Source organism: Acipenser ruthenus, chromosome 18 (genome assembly GCF_902713425.1).
Source record: "Acipenser ruthenus chromosome 18, fAciRut3.2 maternal haplotype, whole genome shotgun sequence".
Taxonomy (NCBI): Eukaryota; Metazoa; Chordata; class Actinopteri; order Acipenseriformes; family Acipenseridae; genus Acipenser; species Acipenser ruthenus.
In genome coordinates, this window is record NC_081206.1 from 16,707,745 (window position 1) to 16,735,400 (window position 27,656).

A 27,656-nucleotide genomic window follows, 5' to 3' on the forward strand; every position below is an offset into this window, starting at 1 on the left:
TGAGACTCTAGGCAGGAAAGAACACTTTTTTTTTTTCCTTTACAGATTCACAAATTTAAAGGCGCAGTATCCTATAATAGTTTCTCTGAAAATGTTACATACTGTTTATTTCATTCTTTCATTGTTTAATTTTTCTTTTAGCAGATCTGACTTTTGGACGGGAGCTCCCAGGGGGCGGCGCACATTTGGCCGAGCGTCGCCCGGGGGGAGGGAGGGTTAGGTCGGCCAGGGTGTCCTTGGCTCACCGCGCACCAGCGACCCCTGTAGTCTGGCCGGGTGCCTGTGGGCTTGCCTGTAAGCTGCCCAGAGCAGTGTTGTCCTCCGACGCTATAGCTCTGAAGTGGCTGCACGGTGGGTCTGCAGTGTGAAAAGAAGCGGTCGGCTGACGGCACACGCTTCGGAGGACAGCGTGTGTTTATCTTCGCCGCTTCCGAGTCAGCGCAGAGCCTAAAAATAATTAGCTATTCTAAATTGGGAGAAAATAATAATAAAAAAAAACAATTGGCAACTACTACATTTTAAATAAATAAATAAATGACTTGCTCAAACTCTGCTACAGACATTTTAAAAAGATTTAGTCTCTTCAGTTGTAAGAAAATTTAAAGAAATAAAACCTGAAGAAGAGACTTTTGAGGTCTTGAAAGCCAGTGCTTGTATATCAGTTAATCTAATGAACAAAATCAAGCCGTCTGTTATAGAAATTCAAACTTTTCACATTGTGTTTTTGTTCTGCTGAAAGAACTATGCAGAAACACCTACACATCTATATTTATGAATGTAAACAGACCGGGTAGCCAATGAGGCCTGGTCAAGTAAGGTGCAGAGAAGGGCAAACCTGTGGAGGAATGTTGCAGACAGTCACCCCAATGAACTGTTTAGTACAAAAAGAGTAAATGATTGTTGGACACTGCCGCTTTAAAATTCTTTAAAGATCAGCAATAGAAATGGCAGGTACTGGTCACTGCAGTGTATTGGGACGAACCAGTTGGCACAGCAATGACCCAGCTAGCCAATCAAATCAGTATTTTTTGCTTCATTGAAAGCATACAGATCACATGACCTGCTCACAAGCTGGTCACGTGAGCTGTGATCTGAGTGGAGGCTGCTTTATCTGGTTGGCCACTAGGGGACGTTGGGAGCCATCTTTACCATTTTTGTCATTGAGAGTGACCATTTTATTGATGGTACACAAGTACACTTTTTAATTTATAAATGTAGCTTTCATAAACGGGTTGTACTGTAAGTAAGTCAGACAGCTTTTTACATGTTGCTAATACAATTTTTTTCCAAATGCTGCTGCTGGTAAATGGTTGAGTGCTTTTTGTCTGTCTCACCGGAGCTCGTTATAATGGTCTAATGCTGCACTCGCACAGAAAGCTATGTACTCGCAGGGTAGCACTGTAATTAGCAGGAATGGCACTAAGGCATGTCTCTTTGAGGCAGGTTTTATTGGACACTGTTTTAACATTGAGGAACGGTATGCCAAATTTACAAAGAAGCAGAAGCTAGGGACTTGCAAATTAAAAAGGTAAAATTAAAATTCAACAATTGTTTAATTTAAACTAAAACTGTGCTTCCATTTTAGTTAGCACCACAGAAAGAGAAAAAAAACAAACTGGAGCGTTACCATGTTCAAACTTGACACCTTTAATTTATTGTGAGCCGATTACAGACTTATGATTATACTGTTCGATGCAACAAAAGCTAGTTGCCTTTAAGGTATAGCCAGTTAAATTGCAACTTGGTAACTAATGTATTTTTCCTGTTGGCTAGATTCACTTTGTATCATTTTCTGTTTTGTAATCCCATCATGCTGACTTTTAAAAGTTTAATGCACCACTTTGGCCTCAATAGAGCTCAGAATCCTGTCTAACTCCCACTGGGACACAAGCGTATAACCCAGGGCTTCCCAAACCCGGTCCTCGGGGACCCCAGTGTCTCTGGTTTTCATTCCAACTGGCCTCTTAATTACTTAACTGAACCCTTAATTGAGCCAATAATTTGCTTAATTAGACCTTCAATTGTTCTCGGGTCCTAAAATTGCAGATTTCAAGTTACTAATAAAATGTTATAGTTGATTTTACATCTCCAACTGTTTGAGCTGAAAACAATTAAAAAGGTATAATTAAGCAAATTAGTAGTTAAAGTACGGGTTTAATACCACATAGAACATCCACCGGGGGCCACAAGTAACACACTTTCTCTATTGATCTTGTAAGCAATTATTTATTTATTTTTTTGCAACTTTGAAGTCAAATTTTGGAAATCCAGTTTATTTCCATTGATAATGACAAATGGCTGCCGATACTGTTTGGTGCAACAATAACACCAGGGTGAAATACACCTGCGAGTAGTGAAAGCAGCATTAGATGGTTATAAAAAACTCGGGTTGAGCGAAGTTTAATCACAACCATGCCATGAAGGTAAGTGAAAAGTCTAGCTTGTTTAACATGTTTATTGTATGATTTCTGTACAGAAGTTAAGACTTCTGTAAATAGTGTGCAGTTAAAGGGTTACAGAACACCCTGCAGTGTTTACTGTACACTGTCTTGTCTGTATCGCAGTGGTATTAAACCTTGATTTTATCGTTGTATTCACCCAATCCGGGTCATAGTGTCTGCAATGGTTCACTTTTACTTGGGAGCGTTTGCCAGGAGAGAGAGAACTTCACTGATAAACATTGTAGTGGATCCAGGTCGTGCTCCCTACTGCAACAGTGCTGGGGAAATGAGTGCCATATTGTGGGATACAGAAACACGCATTGTGTGGGTACACTGCAATGTTTGTAAGAGAAATTCTCTTTCTCCTGGCGAACGCTCTCAAGTTGAGAAATGTCTTCCCTAGATGATTTAGAACCCAGGATGAGATATGAATACAAATATAAAAACTAATTAGGATTATATTTTTAAAATAGATTGCTATACGGACAACACAGGATATGGCAAAGGCAAAGTAAAGAGTTTCTTGTAAACACTGTAGGGTGTCCTGGGACACTAAGATAAACTGTCTAACTTTTAAGATCTGTATCTAAAACAAGCAGCTCCTGCCCAGAACGGTAAGGTGTAATCGCATTGTGAGGATAGCTGATAGACTTTTTCTTGCATAACAGTTTAAGATTCAGTGAGCTTATTTAGTTACTCCTAAGCCGGTGACCTCTGGGATATTTCTAATTAAGCTTGTAGAAAAGCTTGACCTAGCTTAAACTGCTAAGCTATGCATCTTACTTGAGACATTCCTTTCCATAGGTTGAGCATATTATAATTAGGGGTTCCGGTTTTCGGTCCAAACCGATTTTTGCCGGTAAATACCAGCTGGATTTAACGTTCAAGTTCCCGGCATTTATTTTATAAAACCGATAAAGAGAATCTCCACTTGTTTTTATTTTTAACTCCCATTTCCCAACAAACCCTGCTCAGAGAGAATGCGCGCAAGAAGGCTTCCTGTGTCAATTCGTATCTGGTTTGTTACACACACACTCCTTATTTTCTGCAACATCCACACTCCTTAGTTTTACCACTTTCTATTGTGGAACATCGGTATGAGGGTCGTTTTTAACCGATTTTTACATGTTTTATGGTCCTGAAAATGATTAAAGTGCTGATTTTTAGTACTTTTTTTTTTTTTTTTTTAAATGCTGAAAACCGAAAGCCCTAATTTTATGTCTTCAAGATGTTTTAGACTTCAATATACACTATACAAGATAGAACTTGAATTTAAGTGAGGTGTTCATAATGTATTTTATTCATTGTAATAAGTAATAGAGAAGTATTTTGCATATTTGAAGGAATTTAGTATCGAGGTCAGGCTCCTCATTTTCTTAGTATTTCCAAAGTCTAAAAGAGCCTCGGAACTCATTTTAAGTATATTTTATAAATTGTGTTGTATTGTTTATGTATTCAGTATTCCCCCAGTATTAATGTTTTTGGCCATCATTCTGTAATTTGTTGTTGAAGTCACTGGGGTTACACTGAAACCTTTTTAGAAATGCTGTGTTAAGGAAACGATAACATTTCGTTGTATGTTTTAGTTTGTAATCTGTCGCTGACAGCAATCTATCAAACAGGCATCCCGTGCTCAAATCCTAGACAAAGCCACAGAGTACATCCAGTATATGAGAAGGAAAAACCACACGCACCAACAGGACATTGACGACCTCAAGAGACAGAACGCCCTGCTGGAGCAACAAGGTGAGGAGGTTAGGGCTGGGCAGATACTCTGCCATTCGGAGGCACGATTGAAGGTATTCATTGGAATGGAATAAAGCCTCTTGCACAAAACTAAGCTCTCCCTTGTTTGCTCTCTGCCAATAAATAACAATGTGACGGTGTGATATGAATACAGAACCAAACTAAAAGCACCTGTAGAATGAACAAGTAAATATATTTACAATACCCAGGCAAGAGTAACTAGCAGATATGTGTGTAATGGTTTTAATAAATTAGCACTTTTAATTAATAATTACTTCCAACCAAGCTCAAGATCCGGGAAATGAAACAGTCGAACAATAACACAACACGGTTATATAGTCTATAGATTTTATCAAAATGAGTTCAGTAATACGATACAAAAGTAAGAAAGTTAGTGTCAAAATAATCAGTACATTAAGTTTAGCATTGGATACTATTCAGGTAATACTTCCGCTTAAATGTGACATGTACATTATAAGTAAAAGCAAGCATTCATCAACATTTATATTTTTCTATAATACTAGCAAGGTTCTTAAATCAATAATGAAGTAGCATGAATAAAACATGTAAATAGGGTAACTGATTAGATAGATAGATAGATATGAATTAGTCAGGAAAATTATCAAAATTTATTCTAAAAATTTTTTTTCCTGATTTCAAAAATCCTATTTTACAGGTAATCCATGTAAATGGAATGAAACACACATGTAGTTTAAAAATACATTATGTAGAACAGTAATCATGTTTTTATAATTAATTCAAAATAAAAATACATGTTGTTTATTACACTAGGTATTCAGTACATATTTTACTGAAGCAATACAGCCACTATAGGTACCCCCCAGTGCTTTGGATACCATACCCTGCTCCATACATGGCAGTGGCACCATATAGAGTTGCTACGTGTAACAATTTAGTAGCGGATTTTAATACAACAACTTTTGTTTACGTAATATGCATTTATACAAATCAAAAGATTGAATGTTGCATGTGGGTGACATTTAATGTGTGCTTTATAGCATTCACACATTGTCAAACGGTTTCTGTTAACAGAAAAAAACAAAAAAAACTACCTTTTGAATTCCTGGCTAGTGAACAAACCTTTGAACACAGCCCTAGATGTTAGCAATCATTCTTACTTGGTGTTTCTTATTGTAAATACTTTTTTTTTTTTTTTTTTTGGCAAGTAGTTCAGGAGCTTTGATTTGTAGTTGTCATTGAAGATCTAATGTATCTATGAAAATAAACCAGCTAGTGCACAGCAGTGTATTGACCGCAAAACTGAAGGAAAGCCAGGATAGCAGTGGCTTACTTCTATAAAGACTCTTTCGCTGATCTAGCCTATGCTATATACAACTGACAGGTAACTACAACTATTGAACAACTCCTGAAGTGAAGGCACCCTAACACAGAATTATCAGAACATTTCAAACAGTATTTGAGTAATTTCAGGTAGAATCATTGAGATAATGGGACATTTGAAGCCACTTGTGTGGCATGGGTGTGGATGTGCTTATGGGCAGGTGATTTTAAAAGCAAGCTTTATACATATAGCCTCCTTTTCCTTTTCAGTGCGTGCACTGGAGAAGGCGAAGGGAAACACCCAACTACAGGCTAACTATTCGTCATCCGACAGCAGCTTGTACACCAACCCCAAGGGCAGCGCGGTCTCTGCCTTCGATGGAGGGTCTGATTCGAGCTCCGAGTCCGAGCCAGAGGAACCCCAAACCAGAAAGAAACCACGAGTGGAGGCCAATCAGAACCACCCGGCACGGCAATAAACTGGTGTGCTTTCACTAGAAACTCCCATGTATGACTTCTGTTTTGAGTTTGTCTTTTACGCCCTTCATGCTGTTTGTCAAGAGAATGGAAGCCTTTTGATGGCCCAGCTTTTTCGTTTGTCAGCACCACCTACAAAAAAAAAAATCTATACAATGTGGCAGCTTTATTATTAAAAGACTTGATGATGCATTTGGATTCTTGCAGTAATTTTAGTAGCTGTCGCATTGAGGAGAGCAGCTTAACTATGGAGAGTGATGCACAGCAATAGGAAGAAAAAATCTTGTTTTTGATATGTAATCTGTTGTATTTGAGGTTATGCGCATCCCCCTCCCCTCTCAAGGATTTGTCGGTTTACCTTTTTAATATTTGTATTTTTCCACTTAAGAATGTGACATAAAAAAAAAGTTATAAGCACCCTGAGATTTTAGGTGCTGAAAAGTTCTAAATGTAAATTGAGAAGAACCCAATGGTAAACATACGCTTTAACTTATTTATATTAGCTTGAGCCAGTGATTTAATTAAATGGATGTATCATTGTTAGGCTTTTCCGAAACATCGATCAGATTTTTATTTGTTTTTGTTTTTTTACAAGTGCACCAAGATCAGCTGTTTTGTATTTTGTATTCTGAAAAACAAAAAACCATGGGAAGGTATTTAAATACTAGGCTCCCCAGATATATACTAGGCTGAATAATGAATGTCTCATGAATGCTGTACAGGTAAAGGTAGTGCCCTTTCTTTCTTTTTAAAGTGAAGACTTTTTTTTTTGTCCATGTCAGTGTGTTGTGCATTACACTGTATTAATCTAGCCAATTTCAATTCTTTAAAAAAGAAAAAAAAGCTGCCTCTAGAAGCATTATGGCTGACTAGGGGTGTATGTATATGTTTTGTGTCTTTTTTCCTTTTTTCATTATTAGAACTTTAATTAGTGTGTACTAAATAGATATTTGTTCACGTTTAATTCCATTCCATGGAAATTACAGGTATGTTGTACATACTGCCAACAATTGTCTTGCAAGTTAAGGCTTACCTTTAATATGAGACTATAAATAAAACTATTTTATCCTTTAAAGATGGATCTGTCTTTTTTTATGAAAAAACAAAGGAAACCAGTGTGCGTATACAGAAAGGATCCTCCTAATCCTGCATTTTGTTAATCTACAGGTTTAAAATTTTGAATAAAATAGTTTCGGAGTAATCCGATAAAAGTCCAGGCAGCTTGGTGAACGACTCTTGTATGAGGCTTTAGTTCTGAGAATATTGGTGGAAATTCAAGGCAGTTCCTCAGTTCACCATTCAGAATGAGACAGACATGGATCAGTGCATAAGGGTCCACATTTTGAATGAGGACTCAAACCATGCTGAACGGTATATATGTTATGTACATGATGGCTATAAAAAGTGAAGTGACCACTTTGAATTTAAAATGGAGATAAAAAATAGTGGATTCTAATACTACTGACTACATTTTCAGTGTAAGGTAAGCTTAATCATTCTGGAAAACAAGTATGATGATGCAATATTTCTATGATAATGTAAAGCCATCAATATTTGTGAATCAAACCCAAAGAACCTATTTTGCTCCAGAAATATTGGCAACCTGTTGCAATGTACGAAGGATGTATTGTTAGTGGAATTTGATGTGCCAAAAATGTTTGCTTTTTTTTCGTACGCAAAAAAGCGCATAAAGGCCTGCAGATATTTATGGCATTACGGTATTCATCAAATTAATCTAGTCTATGCACACAGTAGAAGCTGTTTTACCTTTAAGGAAAGTACCGTAGGGTGGATTTGCAGAAATGTCCTTGACTATTGCCACATTTATTTTGATATTTATCACATCACATAATGCTAAACATACGGTGACTAAAGTTCAGATATGGCACTCATGTTAAATGTGTGCAGAGTAGGAAAAATGTAACCAATTATGTAAGTGGATTTAATAAACATAAAGAATGTGGCAACAGAGAAGTTCATTGCTACAAATAAACCCTATGATAGTTCCACTAGAGCTGAAACAACAATACAGTAAGACCTGTCCAATCTGGTGTCACTTAGGACCGGACAATTGTCTTGGCAGCATTCAGCTTTTTTGATAAGCACATTTTTTCCTCCCAGAGAGATCTCATTGTGTGGACGTTTAGACATTTTCCAGAGAGAGCTCATTGTGTGGACGTTTAGACATTTTCCAGAGAGAGCTCATTGTGTGGACGTTTAGACATTTAGTTGCTGTTCAACACCTGCACAATTCAGAATGGCGCTGACAGGGCTTGTGAATATATACGCAACGTCTTTCTTATGTTTAAACAATCCGGTGCTGGATTGCAAAGTCATATTTACATAGACTGTACACAGAAGAGGCCGAAAATCGTGCTGGATGCCAGAATACACAGGTTCCAGTTTGTAGAGGATGTCGCACTATTCATATCAATAGGGATTTGGGTCAGGACCCACAAATTATACAAGAGTACCGGTTTGTAGAGGGGCTGGATTAGTTAGGTTTCACTGTATCAAAGGTTTCATTTTTGGCCCTCAGCTGCCCTTCCTGCCAATTTTGACACCAGTTCCTCAGGCAAGTTGTTTGAAAGAAATTCCCTCTTGAAGTCAATTGATGCTGTTGGGCCTGGTACTGTTGGCAAGCAAAGAATAATGAACGAACACAAAAGAATAGTAAATTTAGATTTCAAACATTTATTAGTAAAACTAAAAATCTAGTTAGAATTCTAACATGATCCTACATGGCTTTTAAAAAAAAAAAAAAAAAAATTCTTGCTGCAGTACTTCTGGGTAACACCATAGGTAGAGAATACGGATACTACCCACCACGTTTACTCACTGTGGAGGCCTTAAGTGGCACTAGACATTTCTTGCCCTTCACACAAAGCCATTCAAAGTAACATCTTGGTTTTTAATCACCTGGTCCTGGAATACAATATTGAACGCATTCACCTTTTATTTGCATTTTTTAAAAATCCAATCCAGACTCCCAATGAACTCCTGCACTGGTTTTCTTAATTCAGGCTCACCACTTACAGACTGCGTTCACAAACTTCCACATGCATCTTCACTTCCTTGTACCACGAGTCAGCTGGCCGTGCAGAAACAAGGATTTTGCAGCGTCAGATGTCCATGCAGACGCTAATGATAAACCAGAGTATTACTTATAAATGGCCTAAACCTATGATGTTACCCGAAGTTTTTTCTGAAGTATTAGAGGTTAGGAGTCTGGGAACTTGATCCACTCTTCCCAGGGACAGCCATCTGATGAAAGTGCTGTACAGCTTGTGCTACTTTGTCAGGACAGATGTTGTACACTGGGTGAGTTGGGGCCTGTTGGGAGGAAAAAGATTAAACAGATTTTCATTGACAAGTCATAAAAGTAGATATTACCCTAGATTACCAAGTCTTGATGCATCAGATCACTGGCACTGTCTGCCAATTTAAAATCCCAAGCAAACCAGTTTTGATTTGGTCTCCAGTGGCACCAAGTGCTCTAGAGTTCTAAATGCATGGAATAACATCTAAAAACCCGACGAACAATTCTAGTCTCTTAAATGAAATAATGAATGTCCATACCAAGTTTTATCACAAGTGGATAACCGGTTGTCTTGATAGTGCAGAAAAGTGTGAGATTTATATAATTGCAGAACCACACATCACTGAGCATAAGAAGGCCCGGTCAGGGATAATACAGCACTGCAGTACGTGGCCAAATAGTCGACTTTAGAATAATAGATACATTTTTAAATCCCTATTTTGTGTGATGAGGCAATGCAACAAAAGCAATGTTAATTATGGTCCTGTATAACTGAAGGAGAAAAATCCTTTAAAATGCGCCATGCCACTCACCTATAATTGCTGTGAATCATTTTACTCTTTTCACTTGTGTATGGAATTCGTTCCCAGAACAAAACCTTTTTTTCTACTTCCCCATATTCTGTTTATACACAATAACCCTTTTTAAATACAGCAGATCCTGGCTCTTTTTTTCTGCCTGTATGCTTTGAACCCTAATTAGCACATATGCTTATCTTTTCGTTACTAAGTGATGCAGTGCGGGTACTGCAATTATATCTTCACAATACAAATGGAATTTTACGCAGGGTGCAAGTTTCCTCAAGAAGCAGTAGCGTCCTTCGGAAGTGGCTGTCTGTTTCAGAGTCCCCCATTAATCTTTTTCAGGTAATTTCTCTGGACCTCTTGTAATATAATAATGAATGTGAAAGAGCCCCAGAGCTCATTCAGAGCTCCTTTAGCTACTGTAACTCCTCTTCCGTTATACCCTTTACACTAATAAAATACAACACAGGTTCACAAACATGTTTCTTATAAAATATATTCACGTACTGATGTATTACTGGCGACAATGTAATGTGTGTGTGATGTTCTTTAGATTCAGCATGCATTAGCTATAATGGGTATTTGACACAATGTGTTAATTCATTTGTTCACAGTGGTATTTTGCCCCGTTTCATATGCACGTTGATGATGGTCTGGTTGGACTGACACATGCTTGTGTGTAACCTAATCTATTATAAACAAATAAATAATAAATAATCTCCACTTTCTCCACTGAATATATTAAGTTTTGTAGGTACGTTGCTTTTGAGAACCTCTATGCAGCACTGAGAAATACAAATTTTAGTTCACAAGATAGAAGAATCATGAATGGGGCTGTTTCTACTGCCTGCTGACACTAGATGGTGCTATACCTATTTCATGTAATACACTGCCAAAAAGAGAATGCAGGTGGAAGTTTATCTATGTGCTTGTGTGATTATTATTATTATTTTTGTAGAACAGTTTAAAACACAAGCTATCAATAAATTAAATACAGTATTAAAACAATGCAGAGGATATAAAGTATATTCCCTTTTATGGCTGCTGCTTCCCTAGAGTCCAAAAAGGTAATATTCTAAAAAATAACTTTCCTGAGTAACACAATGAAACCTTTTGCATTTTGTAAAGTGAGGAAGGCTCTCTACTCGTGACACAATCAGACCTTACAACTCAAACTAACTCTCATTAGGAAACACGGTAACAAGCTATTTTCTTATAAAGCTGTATCATTGTAAAGAAGTAGCCGGAGACTAAAACCATCCCAAGCTGGGTCCTGTTCCTAGCTTTCCCACTAGGGGAGATGGGTGATGACAAAATGGGAAAATATCACTGGTGTAAAGTTGAATTAGATTATATTTATGAAATCTTCAATTTGAGAGATTAAACAATGGTGTAAATGAAATGGTTCAGGGGATGCATCATTAACAAGGAGGGAAGGAAAGGACTAATCCCGCACTTAAAAACATTCGGTCAAGCCAGCTGAAAGAGTGGATGTTTCCCCATTTCTCATGTACACCATCCTGCATTAATTGTACAACTACAGTCCAACATGCCAGTACTCTCATTATCTCACTTGGGATGGAATGACCCGAAAATCAATTTACTACTGTACAGTCAGCTTTTTTAGTGTAACATCAGGATCGCTTACTGAAAACCCGTTGACAGTATTTATGTCTCAGGAAACTCACCAGGCGGTTTTCCTCTTTGCCCACGATCACTTCGTGATGGATCTCCCGGCTCCCAAAATGCTGTGCTATAGAAAGTCCGCTTAGACAGTAGCAGGTATGATAAAAGTCTCTGGATCTAATGAAGGAAATGAAAAGCAAATGTTTAGAGCAATACATACCACTGGGCTAAAATTTTAGTCACTTATTATTTACGGCTGTAAATACAATATCATCAGTGGCATGTAAAAGTAGATTACCATGACCTATATTTACTGTACATACGATAATCATCATCAATCCTGTTTAGAAACTGAATGCAGCGGTGTACTGAGTATGAAGGCAGCATCTCAAAACGTTAGGTCATCAAGATGTTGTTTGGAGTAGAGATCGATTAATCACCCTGGTGCCCTATTTAGAGCCTTGCATGTGTGTGTGTGTGTGTGTATATATATATATATATATATATATATATATATATATATTCATGTTGTCAGTATTGAAAAGTTACACATTTTGTCCTGTTTCTTGTTTTTGAATAAACAAGTGTCCTCAATGCATCGATTTCTGATTATAGTATTACCTGTCCATTAGGAAATTGGTTGCTGATTGCAACTCTGGTTAGGAGGCGCTGGTTTTGTTTGTTTGTATTCTGAGCTATCTGAGTGGCAGGTTAATGGTTTTGAGGGTGTGAGAGAAGCATCTGCCCAGCTTTGGGAACCTGTCTTGCAGATCTGAAATGTTCTGATCTGAAGACCTTGAATGATAACGGTTCAAACGCTGAGGAGCATGCCAATCACGTACTCAGCCCTGCAGCTGCAAATATCAAAGCTGTCAATCACTCACTTGCCAGGCTTATCCAGCAGCCCTCCGGATGGGTTCTGACAGCAGAGAAGGATGTACTCCTGCAGAGCCTGCTGATGAAACATCCAGTTCGTCATGCTGAGACTGGAACCCCCTGTATCAACACACTGCTGTTAGACATTCACAAATCAGCACTGGCACGGGTATGAAAGAAGAGGTATTATTTCGTTATGCTCGACTGAATTTTGTTACAAAAACGTATTACATACACTATGAATCTAGGCTGCCCTGATGTACTTAAAGTAGTCAAACCAGTTTGGTTCCACTATAAGAGCTGTATCTCAGCAACGGCTTCACAGAATTTAAAAATACTCTTATAAAAAAAACAAATCTTGCTGTTCTAACGACACCACATTAACTAATATAGGACCTCATGTGTATTGCTATTATTTATCATGGTAAACAGGCTTTCTCCAGTGAAAACTATAAGGCTTATTTAAGTTTTATAGGAGGTGTTCTTGCTGGATTGCATTTTTCATGTAACCATAACTACTGCACAGTAAGATTAGGCTGCAAGTGACTACATTACAATTACACTGCCTTTCACGCCATTAGTTTGCTTACTGGTGGTCTTAACTTACCAATAACAGCCTCACAGGTCAATGCGTTTGTATCACAGCCAGTGATCACTCTTGGTTGGGATGACAGAAATGGTTTGTTTTTGTGAACAAAAACACACATTTCTAGTTTCTCTGTTTTATTGGAATCCAAACAAGCTTGTGGTACTTTCTTTTCAATAGCACTAGTTTTATATGCCATTTGATAAGGATAAATCTACTGCAAGCAAAAAGAAAGACTCTTTTTCCAGTTACCGGTAATGCATATAGTGAAATGTACCATCACCGTGGCCTTACAGTGCTTCTGCTGAATTTGTGAATTATCGAACTGTGAGACAAAGAGGGAGCAGTGTATTAAACTCTGGCAGTACCCATACCTTGTGTATGTAGGGCTCTGTGCAGGAGGGGAAGCAGTCCAGCTTGCCAGAATGAGTAACAGCCATCGACCAGCTTGTTGCAGCGGCCCTGGAACCCTCCTTCAAATCGCATCTGCTTGCTGGTCACCCAGCGCTGTCACGAAGCACAAGCAAAGGAGAAGTTAGCATCCATCAGGCAATGCTGGGTTTCTACATACATCAAGAACTTTGAGGGGAAAAAACACTTCAGGTAACAAAGTGCTCCTTTTGTTCTTGGGAAGGAACAAGGACAAATTAGGACATCAGCATACAGTGGCACCAATACTTATTCACACTGATCTCTAGGTTTAAATATCCAACGCTCTTTATATTACTATAGGCACAACTGCTGATAAAATAAGTTTTGAGAAAATCAAAGTACCTAATTTCAACATACAATACATCCCCCACTGCGGTTGAAAATAAAGAATTAGAGCCATCAGTGCCATGAAAATGTGAATCATGATGATATTAAAAAAATACCCAATAATCATTCCAACAGTTTCCATAGCATTACTACACAGATTATTCAATTGAAACTAATTAGTTTAATAAGAATCAGCTTTATTTTTTTTTTAAATGCAGAAAGCTACAGCCTAAGACAGGGAGGTCATTGTATAGTATTGTAGAATACTGTTAAAACTATAGAATAAAGTAGCATGCAACATTTGTGTTTATTTAGTCTTGTATACATCAGTATGCAGATTGGCTGTTATGACACAAATTGGTGCACAGTGTTTTTAATGCAGATTAAATGTCTATATGAACTTCCTGCATGCAAATTGATTCCCCGTGTTATTCTGGTAAGACTGACTGAAAAAGACAGTGTCTTCAACCTCTGTCAAGTCCTGCTGTCTTTCAAGTTGACATGACAGCCATTATCTAGGGTGCAAGCATGACATGACAGATCTTAATAAGAAAAGTAAACCTGTTTTAAATTAAATAAACGACAGCTCTTACCAATTTAAAATGCATTCTGCCACCGACAGATAATGTTGCTCGAATTGGGTAGTTTTCTATATTTTTTGTTGTTGTTTTGAACAAACTGTACATTTTAAACTGCAGTTCCTGAAAAAGTGCCCTTCTTTATTTTTTCTTTGTTCCCCACAACATTTATTCACTGTCAAGAACTTCATTTAATTTGCATATTAGCCTGCAATTTCCAAATAGTATTTTTCATAGCCATTTAAAAGTAGAAGGTGCAATAGTAAAACCTCCAATTCTGTGTTCCAGTATATCATGAGTAAACGGTTTGGTTCAAGGCATTTTGTAGTCACTGCACTGCAAACATGACTTACTAACAAGGATTTGAGGTCCAGCATGTGTTCCTTTTGAAGAATCACCATGGCAGCCATTCCGCAGAAAGTATAACCACCGTGGGCCTCTAGTCCAGGTACACCACCAATACCCCCTTCCCAGTTCTGACACCTGGAGAGCAAGAACAGTGACATCACTGTACAGAACTGAATAATCCCGCTAGCAGGAGGGGAGGCCAGTCTTTTAAGGAAAGTGACAATTTACAAATGCTGTTGGATTGCAGTCTGAAAGCAAAATTAGTTAAGAAAATTGTGAAAGGGAACTAAGATTCTGAAGCGTGAACCAAAGTTTCTTAGTTTTTCAGCTGTTTGTGTTCAAATGGATAGAACTATTGGAAACAAGCCATACAGTGCCTTGCGAAAGTATTTGGCCCCCTTGAACTTTGCGACCTTTTGCCACATTTCAGGCTTCAAACATAAAGATATGAAACTGTAATTTTTTGTGAAGAATCAACAACAAGTGGGAAACAATCATGAAGTGGAACGAAATTTATTGGATATTTCAAACTTTTTTAACAAATAAAAAACTGAAAAATTGGGCGTGCAAAATTATTCAGCCCCCTTAAGTTAATACTTTGTAGCGCCACCTTTTGCTGCGATTACAGCTGTAAGTCGCTTGGGGTATGTCTCTATCAGTTTTGCACATCGAGAGACTGAAATTTTTGCCCATTCCTCCTTGCAAAACAGCTCGAGCTCAGTGAGGTTGGATGGAGAGCATTTGTGAACAGCAGTTTTCAGTTCTTTCCACAGATTCTCGATTGGATTCAGGTCTGGACTTTGACTTGGCCATTCTAACACCTGGATATGTTTATTTGTGAACCATTCCATTGTAGATTTTGCTTTATGTTTTGGATCATTGTCTTGTTGGAAGACAAATCTCCGTCCCAGTCTCAGGTCTTTTGCAGACTCCATCAGGTTTTCTTCCAGAATGGTCCTGTATTTGGCTCCATCCATCTTCCCATCAATTTTAACCATCTTCCCTGTCCCTGCTGAAGAAAAGCAGGCCCAAACCATGATGCTGCCACCACCATGTTTGACAGTGGGGATGGTGTGTTCAGGGTGATGAGCTGTGTTGCTTTTACGCCAAACATAACGTTTTGCATTGTTGCCAAAAAGTTCGATTTTGGTTTCATCTGACCAGAGCACCTTCTTCCACATGTTTGGTGTGTCTCCCAGGTGGCTTGTGGCAAACTGTAAACGACACTTTTTATGGATATCTTTAAGAAATGGCTTTCTTCTTGCCACTCTTCCATAAAGGCCAGATTTGTGCAGTATACAACTGATTGTTGTCCTATGGACAGAGTCTCCCACCTCAGCTGTAGATCTCTGCAGTTCATCCAAAGTGATCATGGGCCTCTTGGCTGCATCTCTGATCAGTCTTCTCCTTGTATGAGCTGAAAGTTTAGAGGGACGGCCAGGTCTTGGTAGATTTGCAGTGGTCTGATACTCCTTCCATTTCAATATTATCGCTTGCACAGTGCTCCTTGGGATGTTTAAAGCTTGGGAAATCTTTTTGTATCCAAATCCGGCTTTAAACTTCTCCACAACAGTATCTCGGACCTGCCTGGTGTGTTCCTTGTTCTTCATGATGCTCTCTGCGCTTTAAACGGACCTCTGAGACTATCACAGTGCAGGTGCATTTATACGGAGACTTGATTACACACAGGTGGATTCTATTTATCATCATTAGTCATTTAGGTCAACATTGGATCATTCAGAGATCCTCACTGAACTTCTGGAGAGAGTTTGCTGCACTGAAAGTAAAGGGGCTGAATAATTTTGCACGCCCAATTTTTCAGTTTTTTATTTGTTAAAAAAGTTTGAAATATCCAATAAATTTCGTTCCACTTCATGATTGTGTCCCACTTGTTGTTGATTCTTCACAAAAAATTACAGTTTCATATCTTTCTGTTTGAAGCCTGAAATGTGGCAAAAGGTCGCAAAGTTCAAGGGGGCCGAATACTTTCGCAAGGCACTGTATGTTTAAAAAAAATCCCTTCGATTCAGTTCCCATCTGCTTGCTGGTTACCCAGCTCTGTCAGAAGCACAAGCAAAAGAGAAGTTAGCAGCCATGAGGCAATATTGGGTTTCTAGATACATCAAGGACTTTGTAGGTACAAAACGCTTCGGGTAACAAATTGCTCCTTTTTTTTTTTCTTGGGAAGAAACAAGGAAAAATTAGGACATCAGCATACAGTGGCACCAATACTTATTCAGACTGATCTCTAGGTTTAAATATCCAACACTCTTTATATTAATATAGGCACAATTGCTTAAAAAATAAGTTTTCAGAAAAGCAAAGTACCTAAATTGAACATACAGACCACGTGTTAAAACAAAAATCCCTTTGATTCACAGCTAGATTGATTCCATGCGGCTTCATGGGACCTCCGCTGTATAACAAGAGCCTTATTTCCCCACCATGCATACATATTAAGGAAACTTGTCAACTTTAGTTTTACAACTGCCTTTGACATCACTGCTCCTAAAAAAATCACATGATGGCTCTAATGCTACTGAGCTTTGGCATCACTCTGGCTTGGTCATTGAACTTAAGGACTTCTAAATTCAGCACTATAGAGTGTTTAACAGTAATGGGTTAAATACATAACACTGTTACTCAGCACCAGAAATTTGGAACACCTGCAGAACTCTCTTATCCTGCTTATATTACGAGCTTCTCCCCATTTTCCAGGAAACCATCACATGCAGGAATGTCCTGAGGGAGAGACTGAGTCTCAGAATGCTGAGTCATGTATTGTGCTGCTGATGCCTCTAACCTTGTAATCCAACTGGGGGTTCCCTCAAACAGCGGGGCCGTGATGATGTTTGTCAGGGATGCCACCGAAGCAGCACAGTAAGCACTTCTGTACAAAGAAAACAGAAAGACAGCTTTAAAACGCACAGCATGGTTTAAAAAAATACCGCTTTTTTTGTGTAAATCTACGTTTAAGACATTAAACTGTGTAAACGGTTGTTTATAATTTAAACTATCACACAAACTTGATTTCACATGTTTTTCACATTTTAAATAGATTGTCACATAAAATATTCAATTACAGCAGTTTACAGTGCATCAAGATACTGCAAATGCTGAAACTTTTTTTAAAATGTTTTTAAAAATCAATGCAACATTCCAGTTAAACAGTACATTTTTGGTTAAATGCTTTGTGAAATACTATAGTTCAAGATTTCTATTTTATTTTACCGTTGAAACCTTTACAACCTTAAAAATATATATATTATTCTTAATGTTACAGACTTTCATTTATAATGATCTATAAACAATGCATATGACTGAGCAGGTACTAAATCAGTAGGTTCTGTGCTGGTGATGTGGTGATGCTGGAACTTTTAATTTTTTTTTTATTTTCAAATTGGCATGGAACAAGGGTTTACATCACTGCTGATGCCAGCATTCAAGGATAACTTTGGAGCAGTGCTGAGAGGACTTGTATAGAAAAACAGCACTTTGCCAAGGCGTCTTGTACAAATCCCTTGGAGGAGGTTCTGTAACCTCCACTGTTTGCCGTGCCAGAGAAGCACTGCATACAGGAACACGGTGATGGGGGAAATGAATCACTGGCTATTCTGACCTAGTGATCCTGCAGTGTGTTCATCCAAGGAACGCATTTCAACAGCTTCTGATTATCCAGCAGCTGCTTTCAGAAAACCAAAGCATTAGTATGATCAACGAGTGATACTCGTCCTGTTTTGTCTGAACACATTTCCTTACAGATCTTGATGCCTTTCCTTGTCAAATCAAAGAGAAGTATGTAGCGTTCTTTTATAATCCATTTATCGTTGTTCTTAGCAATCAGTATACAGACTTGATTTTGGATTAGCTATGTTACCCCTTTAGATCAGTAAAAACATACAATTCCTCTACAGTACTGGTACTGGTAACATAGATGCCAACAGGAAAATGGAAACAGCCAATTTGAGTTAGAATTTATCAGTCAAGAACTGCTACGGCAGCTTATATCCAAAATAGACCAAACCAAAAATGGTTTTCTTAGCTTTTAAAATGTTTTCTTTACATACAGCGTTCTTTTGTAGCTACGTGACTCATAATATATCTATACATACAGGAGGGCATTACATGCCAAATACACATGACACCACCCTTAAAACATCCTGCGATATATAATACAACATAATCTAATTTACTCCCAAAATAGGATAGGGGCAACTGAACGGTGTATTGATTGCAGTCCAGCACTGTTGCTGTACAAATGTAACCCCTGCAGCTCAATGCAGCCAGTTCATGACAAGCTGCCTTAGACAAAAGAGGTTTCTCTTGGGGGATGAAAAGCACAGTTGTCTCCAGGGCTGGTGCAGCCATGGGTTTTCCAGAAGCCAGTGCCTGCTAGTGACTGCTCTTGATCAGCAGCACGAGGAGGCCAAAGTTCAAATGTCAGCTTCGTCTGTAGCACTAGGCTCTGTCTCCTGATCTGTTGAGGCAGAGCACCAAGCGTGTAATATCACTGACCTAACCTTGTATTGGCTGTCTAGCTGACTTCAAGGACTCTGCCAAATGAGCTAGTTACGAATATTTCTGTAATCAGATTATATAACAATGAATGTGCATCTCGTTATACCTGGGTTCTGTGGTCCTGGGGGTCAGTTGTTGCCCTTTTTAACCAACTCAGACCTTGCTAAATATCTTGGTACCCCTGAACAGATAATCATGCACTCTTCAAATATACACATATGATTTTAACAAGCAAACCGTCTCATAATTGCCCCGGCACCTCAAATTATTATACATTTTCTACGAATAACAAAAACCTGGGGTGGGACGTTTATTGCCCATTTAACATTACTCAGATCCCTTGTTCACTAAATAACCCTGAATAGATAACCTTCCCCTCAAATTCTGCAAGACTTCCAAAAATGCAATGTTACAACAAAAAAATGTTACCCATTTACTCCCAGTGCAATAAGGCAGCCATGTGTTCATTTTAGCAAATGTCGTGGTCAGTCACCACTGCAGAAAACACAGTTTTGGAAGGTAAAACAAAGAATAAATATCCCACTGGCAGTAAATTACATTTGGAGTTCCACTACACTTGCAAGATGGTTCATTCATTAAATCCTATGATTTAGTGAACAAGTAGGCATTAATAGCCTTTTTTGGGTATACTGTTGTGTATACTTCTCATTTAGCAGCTGGCACTAAACCGTGAGCTCAGAGGAGTGCTGCAAACAGTACGAATAGTGAACAAACACACCTGACATCCACTTCACCGCCCACGTGCATGATGAACGACCCATCAGGCTGCTTCAGTGAATACAAGAAGTCTAGCAGTTTTTGCCTATGAAAACAGAAAAGCACTTTTAAAATAACTTATTTTAAAACTGCACTGTACAATAAAGTATATTTAAGCATTTGAATCGTTCATGACAAAGCAATCAGAAAGCACTTATTAGTTTTAACACAATTAGACAATTATTAAGAAGGAGGTAAAACTCATAAATAAATAACAATTTAGTCTTAAATAGTGACTTATGGACAGCATTTATTAAGCACATATTTATAAAAAATGATTCATCATCATTATAAAATGATTAATATTATAATCTGCTGCAAAGAAATATTCATAGTTTAGGACAGTAGTTCAGAATTCCTAATCATGAATAGGAAGGCCTACGTCACTGGCCACTAAATGTCAAAATTAATTTCAGTCCAGGTAAATTGAATGTAAAATAAAATCATGTTAACATGCAGATTTATGAACTGGCACAAACACAGATTGAGACAGAGTAGTAGTAGATTGTAATAATTTAATTTACTGCTAGTTCAGTATTCCAGAATATGTCTCTGGACTCTGGTTTTACGGGCACAAATTTCCCCATGGGCACAGCTTTGAGGACCACTGGTATAAATAATGGAGCATCTAAATACCACCACCTCTTTCCACAGGATTTATACAGAATATATCGGTTGCTGTTCAGATCAGGGGTAGGCGACCTCAGCACCTCCAGTCCAGGTATTTGTTCCAACTAAGTCTTTATACTAAACTGAACTGATTAAACAATGGATCAGATCCTCAAAACACTTTTATCATTGAATTATACCTATGATATAAACCAGAGTTGCCCTTCCCTGGTTTAGGTAGTTAAAAGGGACTTCCTTGTGTGTCTCATATTACTAAAACACTGTGAAGAGACTGCATACCTGTCGATCACGTTGTACGCCTCCTCTGTGCCGATGATGCAGAGCGCGTTGACAGCTGCGTAAGTGGGAGCGAGGTGCGGATGCTGGCCGGGGCCCCCTGCAAACCCGCCGCTGGGACTCTGACATCGGGCCAGGAACTTACACACACTGGGGGACAAAGTGACAACAGGATTTCATCTCTCTTGAAACCGGACTTCTTTGTTAAAAGCCACAGAACTAGGGCTTTAAAGTTTATTTGGCATCTCTAAACAGTACCTTTAACACTTAATGGCCGTAGGACTCTGGTTACTCTTTGATGTCCTTTTAGTCTGCGGTGACTGATATTAGAAGGGCAATTTGCTCACAGTGGAAGATTGGTCCCAATAGCGCAGTTTCAGAAGTGCATTATACAACCTCATCATAACCTCATATGATTTGTACTCTACACTTTTGACTAAGTGATTGATGCAATGCAGGGTAATTCCCCAGTGCTGTAAAATTATTTAAAAAAATAAATCCAGTTGTGGCTTACCCTGACAGGGTACAAATCGATCAAGTCAAAATCCTAGACTTTTATTATGCCAAATTTACAAAGAAGCATCTGGAGAAACAATGACCATTCAAAAGAAAATAGAGTTCAGTAGCACTAACCCACACTGAATCATGCATCCGTTTAAACCTGACACACCTACACAGTACTAAAACCCTATCAATGACCCTTTCATAAAAATAAAAAATATGAGCCACTTTATAAGCAGCACAGTGTTTTTCATCCCCACTTACTCTGATGCTACAGATGAAGGGACTGATTCATCCAGGAGCTCCAGGCTGTGTAGGATCCAATAGCAAAGCCAGGGCCGGCTTGCATCAAGACACTGACAAAGAGACACAGAATCAGATGTTCCAGCTTGGTAAAAGTGTTACTGGAAATGTAGCTTTATTTGGAAGAAGCCATGTAAAAAAGTGTTTTAATATGTGAACGTCTTAAAAAAAATGATTTGAAAGATAAGCGAGACACCGTACCTCGTAGGCATCTGAAAGATGTCGTAAACCCCTCTTTAAATAGATGTAATGCTGCTCCCGTTGCAGACTGGGTCTGAAAGAAAGACAAGGAGCTTCAGAAGCTTGAAGATAAACCAATGCACATTATTTTTGAATTTGTTAGACACAGCACTAGGTATCTACACTTCACAGAACATTAATTTATTTGCATGAGGAACTGACTGCATTGGAATCAATGTCACAATTTGAAGTCCAATTCAGAAGGATTGCGAGTTTGCATGCACAAGGAATTTTAGCTTCATGTCTAGGATCTGACAATCAATGTTTTTTTTACAGCTGAATTGTTAAGTTTGTCACACTGTACTACACAGCGTTTCTTGAAACATTTTATACAAGCTTTGCTGTCCAACTGTTCATCATAAACACGCTCTGTGCCTAGTAGAAAAGAAAGGCTGTCTAGCATGAGGTAAAAGAAGCAAGCAAACAAATATAATGCAGGGTGCTGTGTAAGATAAAACTGATTTTCACCAACTCAAGGTCAAAGTGTAAATCCACTGGTGTACCCAAATTGTATATATATATATGAAATCAAACCTGAAGATCTGTCCAATTTAATTGATGACTTTAATAGGCCACACATGCAATTCATTTAAAATAGTAAAAGAAAAGGAACACAAAGACACAGATGGTAAAATGCAGGAGACCTTTAAGAAGCTGTTTAAGATGCCAAATTAAAGCACAAAGTGGTCTAACGTTTTCACACACAAGTGCCTATTGTTTCTATATCGCTGATTACTGTCCAAAAATTAAAATTCTCACACCTAGAGGTTTTCATGCAGGTAGGTATATAAAACATAGAAATGACCGATCTTGAGGTGTTCTAATACATTTGCACACTAGTGCATGTACAACGTATATATTAAAATACATTAAAATGCAATCTCTGGAAACCATCAGTAATTTCAACAGGAATACGATTCTAGCGGATATAGGAGTTCATGGTTAAGGAACACTGTCACTATAACCAATATGCCCACATTACCCCCAGCTCCCCTAAACAGAACTCAATGTACCAACACTGCTGACAATTTAGCAGTGTGGTCTGTGGCGTGACTTTATTAACAAGGATTCACTCAAGATTAGAGTATTTTAATTAATATCTGCTAGGAATATAGAACGACATGTCAATTTGAATTAGGCTGGCTCTGCATAAACTGTCAGTGCAATGTTTAGTCACGGATTTCTGCAGCATGCCATTACCCACACACTTCATTTGCTGTGACTCATCAGCCAGCAGTGAAGAAAATGACAGTGTCACAACACTTCTTGCATCTGACTCATTTGCCCAAAACTACTCCTTGGACCAAAGATCAAGCAGTACATTAAGATGAGACTATCTAGTGACACTACTGAGTAGTCAAGTTGCTACAGAGATTTTATTTAGTTTTTACAAACAAATTCAAATCTCACGATTTAAATCAGATGGTTGGTACTCCCTCATTTGCATGCCTTGCTCACAGTGTTAAGTCCAAAATAGAAGATGTTAGCTGTCACTGTTATTGATGTATTGCTGCAGGTGTCGTTGTCGCTAGAGGTTTTTCATCTTTGGGTATGATTGTTGGAACCAATTTGCTTGATACACCTGAGCTGTTATAACTCAAGAGTCTAGCCCGGCTACAATCAAATAAGCATTAACATATTAGAGTTTCCAGACCATGTCTGAAAGCTAGCCATGCAGCACAAAGCAGTTGCAATGGCATCTAGCCGCAAATGATACAAACAGACACTTAGGGAAATCTAGGAATTTGTGTTGTCTTCATCTGCAACTAGCTGCCTAGTAGTGGCATTGAACACACAAGCATGATGTTTGTGAAATGTGTTCAGGAAACTATTACAGAAGACTACTGCATTATAAACCATTGTGAATATCAGCCATACAGCATACTGTATCTGATTACTGTAAAATATTATCTGTTGAGCTTCCCCTCACAGCTCTGAGAGTGAGACAGAGGGAAGACCTCTATCCTGATGAACACCCTCTGCCTGCCATTCAGTCCAGGGCCTCTCTCAAGCACAGACTGACAATTGTGTTGTGGTATAATCAGGGGTGTGTAAGGCTGTACTACCATTAATGGGTATGCAGAATATTTTGAAAACAATAAACTTGTGATGAGGAATTGATGTAGGTGGTTAGTTATGCAACTTCAAAATCAGGTTAGTAACAATGAATAAAAAAAGAGTGCTATAGACCTGGGCTGTCCCAAGGGATGTCTCTTGAGCTACATAAGCTCACAGCACTCCCCAATATGGCTCTGAATACAGCTTTGAAAAGACTGTACAATAAACTGCTATTGTGTTCAGACATGGCCCATGTTTAATCAGCACAGTCATACTGAAGTCTCAAGTCTTTTTAAAAATGTCTTTGATATTACTCAGTCAGCTATATAGCTGTAGCAAACTAATTATATTATTACAGTATTTATTTTTCCATTTCTAGTATACACATTATATATCTCCAATTTAAAACTATCGGTGTCTCGACTTTTCTGCTCCCTCCTTTCTCCAGACTTATTTCTCCCTACACCCCCCTCTGCTCCTCCACCACCGGCAGATTAGCTGTACCCCCTTCTGCTCCCCCGCTTCCAGAGCCCGCTCATTCTCCACCCTTGCCCCTCAGTGGTGGAACGACCTACCCACGGATATCAGGACTGCTCAGTCCCTGACCACCTTCCGGCACCTCCTCAAGACACCCCTGTTCAGAAAGCATCTATAAACCTCACAACTCGACTATACTGGACTATATGGCGCCCAACTGGACCATTACTAGCATCAGCTTGTACTCGCACTGAACTGCTCCATACCTTGCCGTATTCTACTACTGCTCTTAATTATAACTGTTTCCTGTATCTTGTACTTGATTTTACTCTTATAGGTATCCGTATTCACATTTTTGGTAAGTACTCTTAGTTGAGATTCTTCTTATCCATTTATCGTACTTAATATGTGCTCTTAATGGACTTTACTCGTATGAGCAAATACTTTTACTATAAATTAACTGCTCTTAGTTGAACTCACTTAAAAGCAGGTTAAAAATCTGAAGTAAACTGCAGAAAAGTAATACTTACGGTGACAATCTGTGGTTTTTCTTGTAAGCATTGAATACGTCTTGTACACTGTCTTCAACTTTTTTCTGTTTAACACAAAGATGATTTTGTATTAAGACACTGGACCAGCATTAAAGTAAAAACATCATTTGATTGATATCTAGTTTACAATTCTGATACAAAAAGACTAAGAGGAGGTATAGGCTAATCTTATTTTATGTGGGTCCCACAGTAAATTATCAAAGACAAGCACACATAAAAGACTCCATAATGAAAATAAATGTCAACTGGCAACAAAATCATGAATTTAACCACGAATGGCAAACAGTCGTATTGTGTAGTATACAGATCCATTTATAGCTGATAAGAAAAAGAAAAGGCCATTTTGAATGCATTTTGCAATGTATACTTTATAGGGAGTTACTGTACATAAGGATATGGAATGACTGTACACCGAAATGTTATGTGCTTTGGTGTGTGTGAACTTTAAAGTGAACAAAATAATCAGAAATGAATTAAAACATCAGATTTCTGATCAAGGTGCATGATATGAAATGCTGGTGTTTATATACCTGTATTCTGTTTTGATTCCTGGAAATGATTGTGACACTGCCGCCCATAAGAATCCCCTCATAATATACATCCACTGTGCTATATCAGATACGGGTATACAATGGTAAAAAAAAAAAACGAAGCACGCACGTCTCTTAAAATGATCTAAACTGCTTTGTATTGTGGTCTTGCAAACTTTAGATGTACATCGAGACCGGTACTGTATTTTTAAAACCACCAATTATACAATGTAAATGATTAACAAGTTGAAGCCTTGTGTTATTATTATTATTATTATTATTATTATTATTATTATTATTATTATTATTATGTTTTTTTAGACATTGCTGTTTAATATGCCAGAGTCTTAATCGTTCTTATGTCCTTAGCAGAGCTACAGACAATACAAAGGTTGAGCAGTTCGCTAATCTGTGATTACCACTCGTTATTGCGCTGCGATGAAAATATACAAAACCAGCACTGGATCTATCTCGGTGAGATTCAATTCACTGCTCCGCGCTGTTAACGTTTATCAACTTTATAACCCTGGTGTAACCCAGTCAGCATCATGTCTAGGTCAATATATAAACGTGCAGTCTGTACACAGCATTTGTGTTTGATTTTGTTTTATGTACAGTATATCACCTGTTCGATTGAAGTAACCGTCTTCACATTGTCCTCATTAAACAGTTCCGCGTTATGGTATTCCCCAAGACAGCGCAAAACTGAAATTGGTTCCTCCATGATAACACAAAAAAGTTAACCGAAAATAACGTAAATCCAGTTTTAATATTAATTCTCCCCTGAACCTACTCTCACTGGGTTTCCTGCGGGTTGGGCGGTTGCAAAGGAAAGCCGTGCTACGGCAGCTCAGCAGGGATTGCTCCAGTACTCGCTGTACTGTGAAACGCGTTTTTTTAAAGACGACTATTTAACATTTGTATCTCGCAATATCCAGATGCTGCGCTCTCTGGAGGTTGAGAAACAGCGGTTATTATTGTACTTTGAAGTTCTCCAAAGGTGGCTGGTTTATTGTTCACGAAAGGGTGACATTCTCTCAACATTTTTATAATTGTTTTTAAACTGTTTATTTAATTTTGTTTTTTAATTTTAAAGTTAACATGTTCATTAAAAAAACAGACAGAAATACATGCCATTTAGGGTATTAACCAAGGTTTCATGATAACATTCTTGCTGGAACCTTGCTTTCACTTTCACTCGTTTGCAGTAAAGCTACGACCAGGTTTGGGCCTGTACAAAGTATGTCACAATTATAACCCTTTTTTCAAGTTCATTCTGAGTTCTGTTACTCCAGAAATGTCTCCCAAGCTGTATCTCACAGGCTTTGAGCTTTCTTGGGAAGGCTTTGGCTGGGTCTTACAGTAATTATAATATATATATATATATATATATATATATATATATATATATATATATATATATATATATATATATATATATATATATATATAAAAGCTCAAAGAGCCAGCTGCCCATTATATATATCGTAATGATACAAAACATATTTGTCCTGTAGTAAACTATGCATTTGTTGAAATGTAAGACTAAATGTACAGTATTAAAACACTGCTCTTTAATCCATCGTTAGTTTTCATTCTTTTTTTTTTTTCTCGCACTCGGAATGTGCTCCTCTCACAGGCAAACGTGAAACCCGGTTTATATCACGACCCGCTTTATATCACAAATTATGCCTGCACGACAATCATGATATAAAGTGGGTTCATCTGGATATATTTTTTTACTCATAATGCGTCAGATAAGCTTAGCAATGTGCGAGAGAGTGAAATAACATGCTAATGCGTTAGTCTCACACTGAATAAGACTTGACATGTGGAGACTCCTGTGTACCAGCTGAGAGAAGACTGTTTGAGTGGCTGGGTTTTAACATTTCAAAGTACATCTTAATCATAAGAGGAATACATTGGTTAAGATAACTACATTATTCCAGCCTAGTGACAAGTTTCTCTTTAAGTCACAAGCACGATCTTATTTGAGAGACGAATTGAGGGGGTGCAATTGGAAGTAAAGGTCAGAAAGGTAGGAGGAGCTTTCTTTTTAACAGGTTCATGGAATAGATCAGAGGTGATTATGTTCTTATAGTTAACCCAAACCAGTACTTTAAGCACAATACAGAAACCAGGACCAGAGAACACAGTTGGAAAGTAAGTGGGAATAGACTAAAAACAGAGGGAAGGAGACCTTCTTCACACAG

General features: G+C 38.1%; 2 protein-coding genes across 12 annotated transcripts in view; one reads left to right on the forward strand and one right to left on the reverse strand.

Annotated features, from left to right (window-relative positions):
- The window catches only part of LOC117419511 (protein max), a 19,228-nt gene extending 12,187 nt beyond the window's left edge, over positions 1–7,041 (forward strand). For 6 of the 10 annotated variants that reach the window (XM_034032306.3, XM_034032332.3, XM_034032323.3 and 3 more), the window contains 2 exons: positions 4,049–4,187; positions 5,760–7,041. In XM_034032306.3, coding sequence (XP_033888197.3) covers positions 4,049–4,187; positions 5,760–5,968 — 348 coding nt within the window. In that variant the 3' untranslated portion in view covers positions 5,969–7,041. The remainder of the gene's footprint in view (positions 1–4,048; positions 4,188–5,759) is intronic. The other 4 variants (XM_034032315.3, XM_034032349.3, XM_034032376.3 and 1 more) reach the window with 1 other exon arrangement.
- LOC117419499 (protein farnesyltransferase subunit beta-like) lies at positions 6,866–26,313 on the reverse strand. Of its 2 annotated transcripts, none has more exons than XM_034032288.3 (12): positions 26,069–26,313; positions 24,893–24,957; positions 21,789–21,861; positions 21,549–21,640; positions 20,787–20,933; positions 19,840–19,923; positions 17,386–17,472; positions 14,588–14,717; positions 13,272–13,404; positions 12,320–12,431; positions 11,498–11,612; positions 6,866–9,299 (listed from the first exon to the last, which is right to left on the reverse strand). In XM_034032288.3, exons 1-12 carry the CDS (start codon positions 26,165–26,167, stop codon positions 9,180–9,182), a joined length of 1,257 nt encoding a protein of 418 aa, XP_033888179.1. In that variant the 5' UTR covers positions 26,168–26,313; the 3' UTR covers positions 6,866–9,179. The 2 variants fall into 2 exon arrangements, with proteins under 2 accessions (XP_033888179.1, XP_058847313.1); XM_058991330.1 differs by lacking the exon at positions 26,069–26,313 and adding an exon at positions 25,444–25,530.
- Positions 26,314–27,656: the final 1,343 nt, after the last annotated feature.

What these genes read in the sequence shown, in the direction of transcription:
- LOC117419499 (XM_034032288.3), bottom strand. Translation starts at nt 26,167, where the DNA reads ATGGAGGAACCAATTTCAGTTTTGCGCTGTCTTGGGGAATACCATAAC. An exon ending in ATCTTTCAGATGCCTACGAG is followed by an intron (nt 21,641 to 21,788) that starts GTACGGTGTCTC and finishes TCTCTTTGTCAG; the next exon opens with TGTCTTGATGCAAGCCGGCC. An exon ending in GCGTACAACGTGATCGACAG is followed by an intron (nt 19,924 to 20,786) that starts GTATGCAGTCTC and finishes CTGTTTTCATAG; the next exon opens with GCAAAAACTGCTAGACTTCT.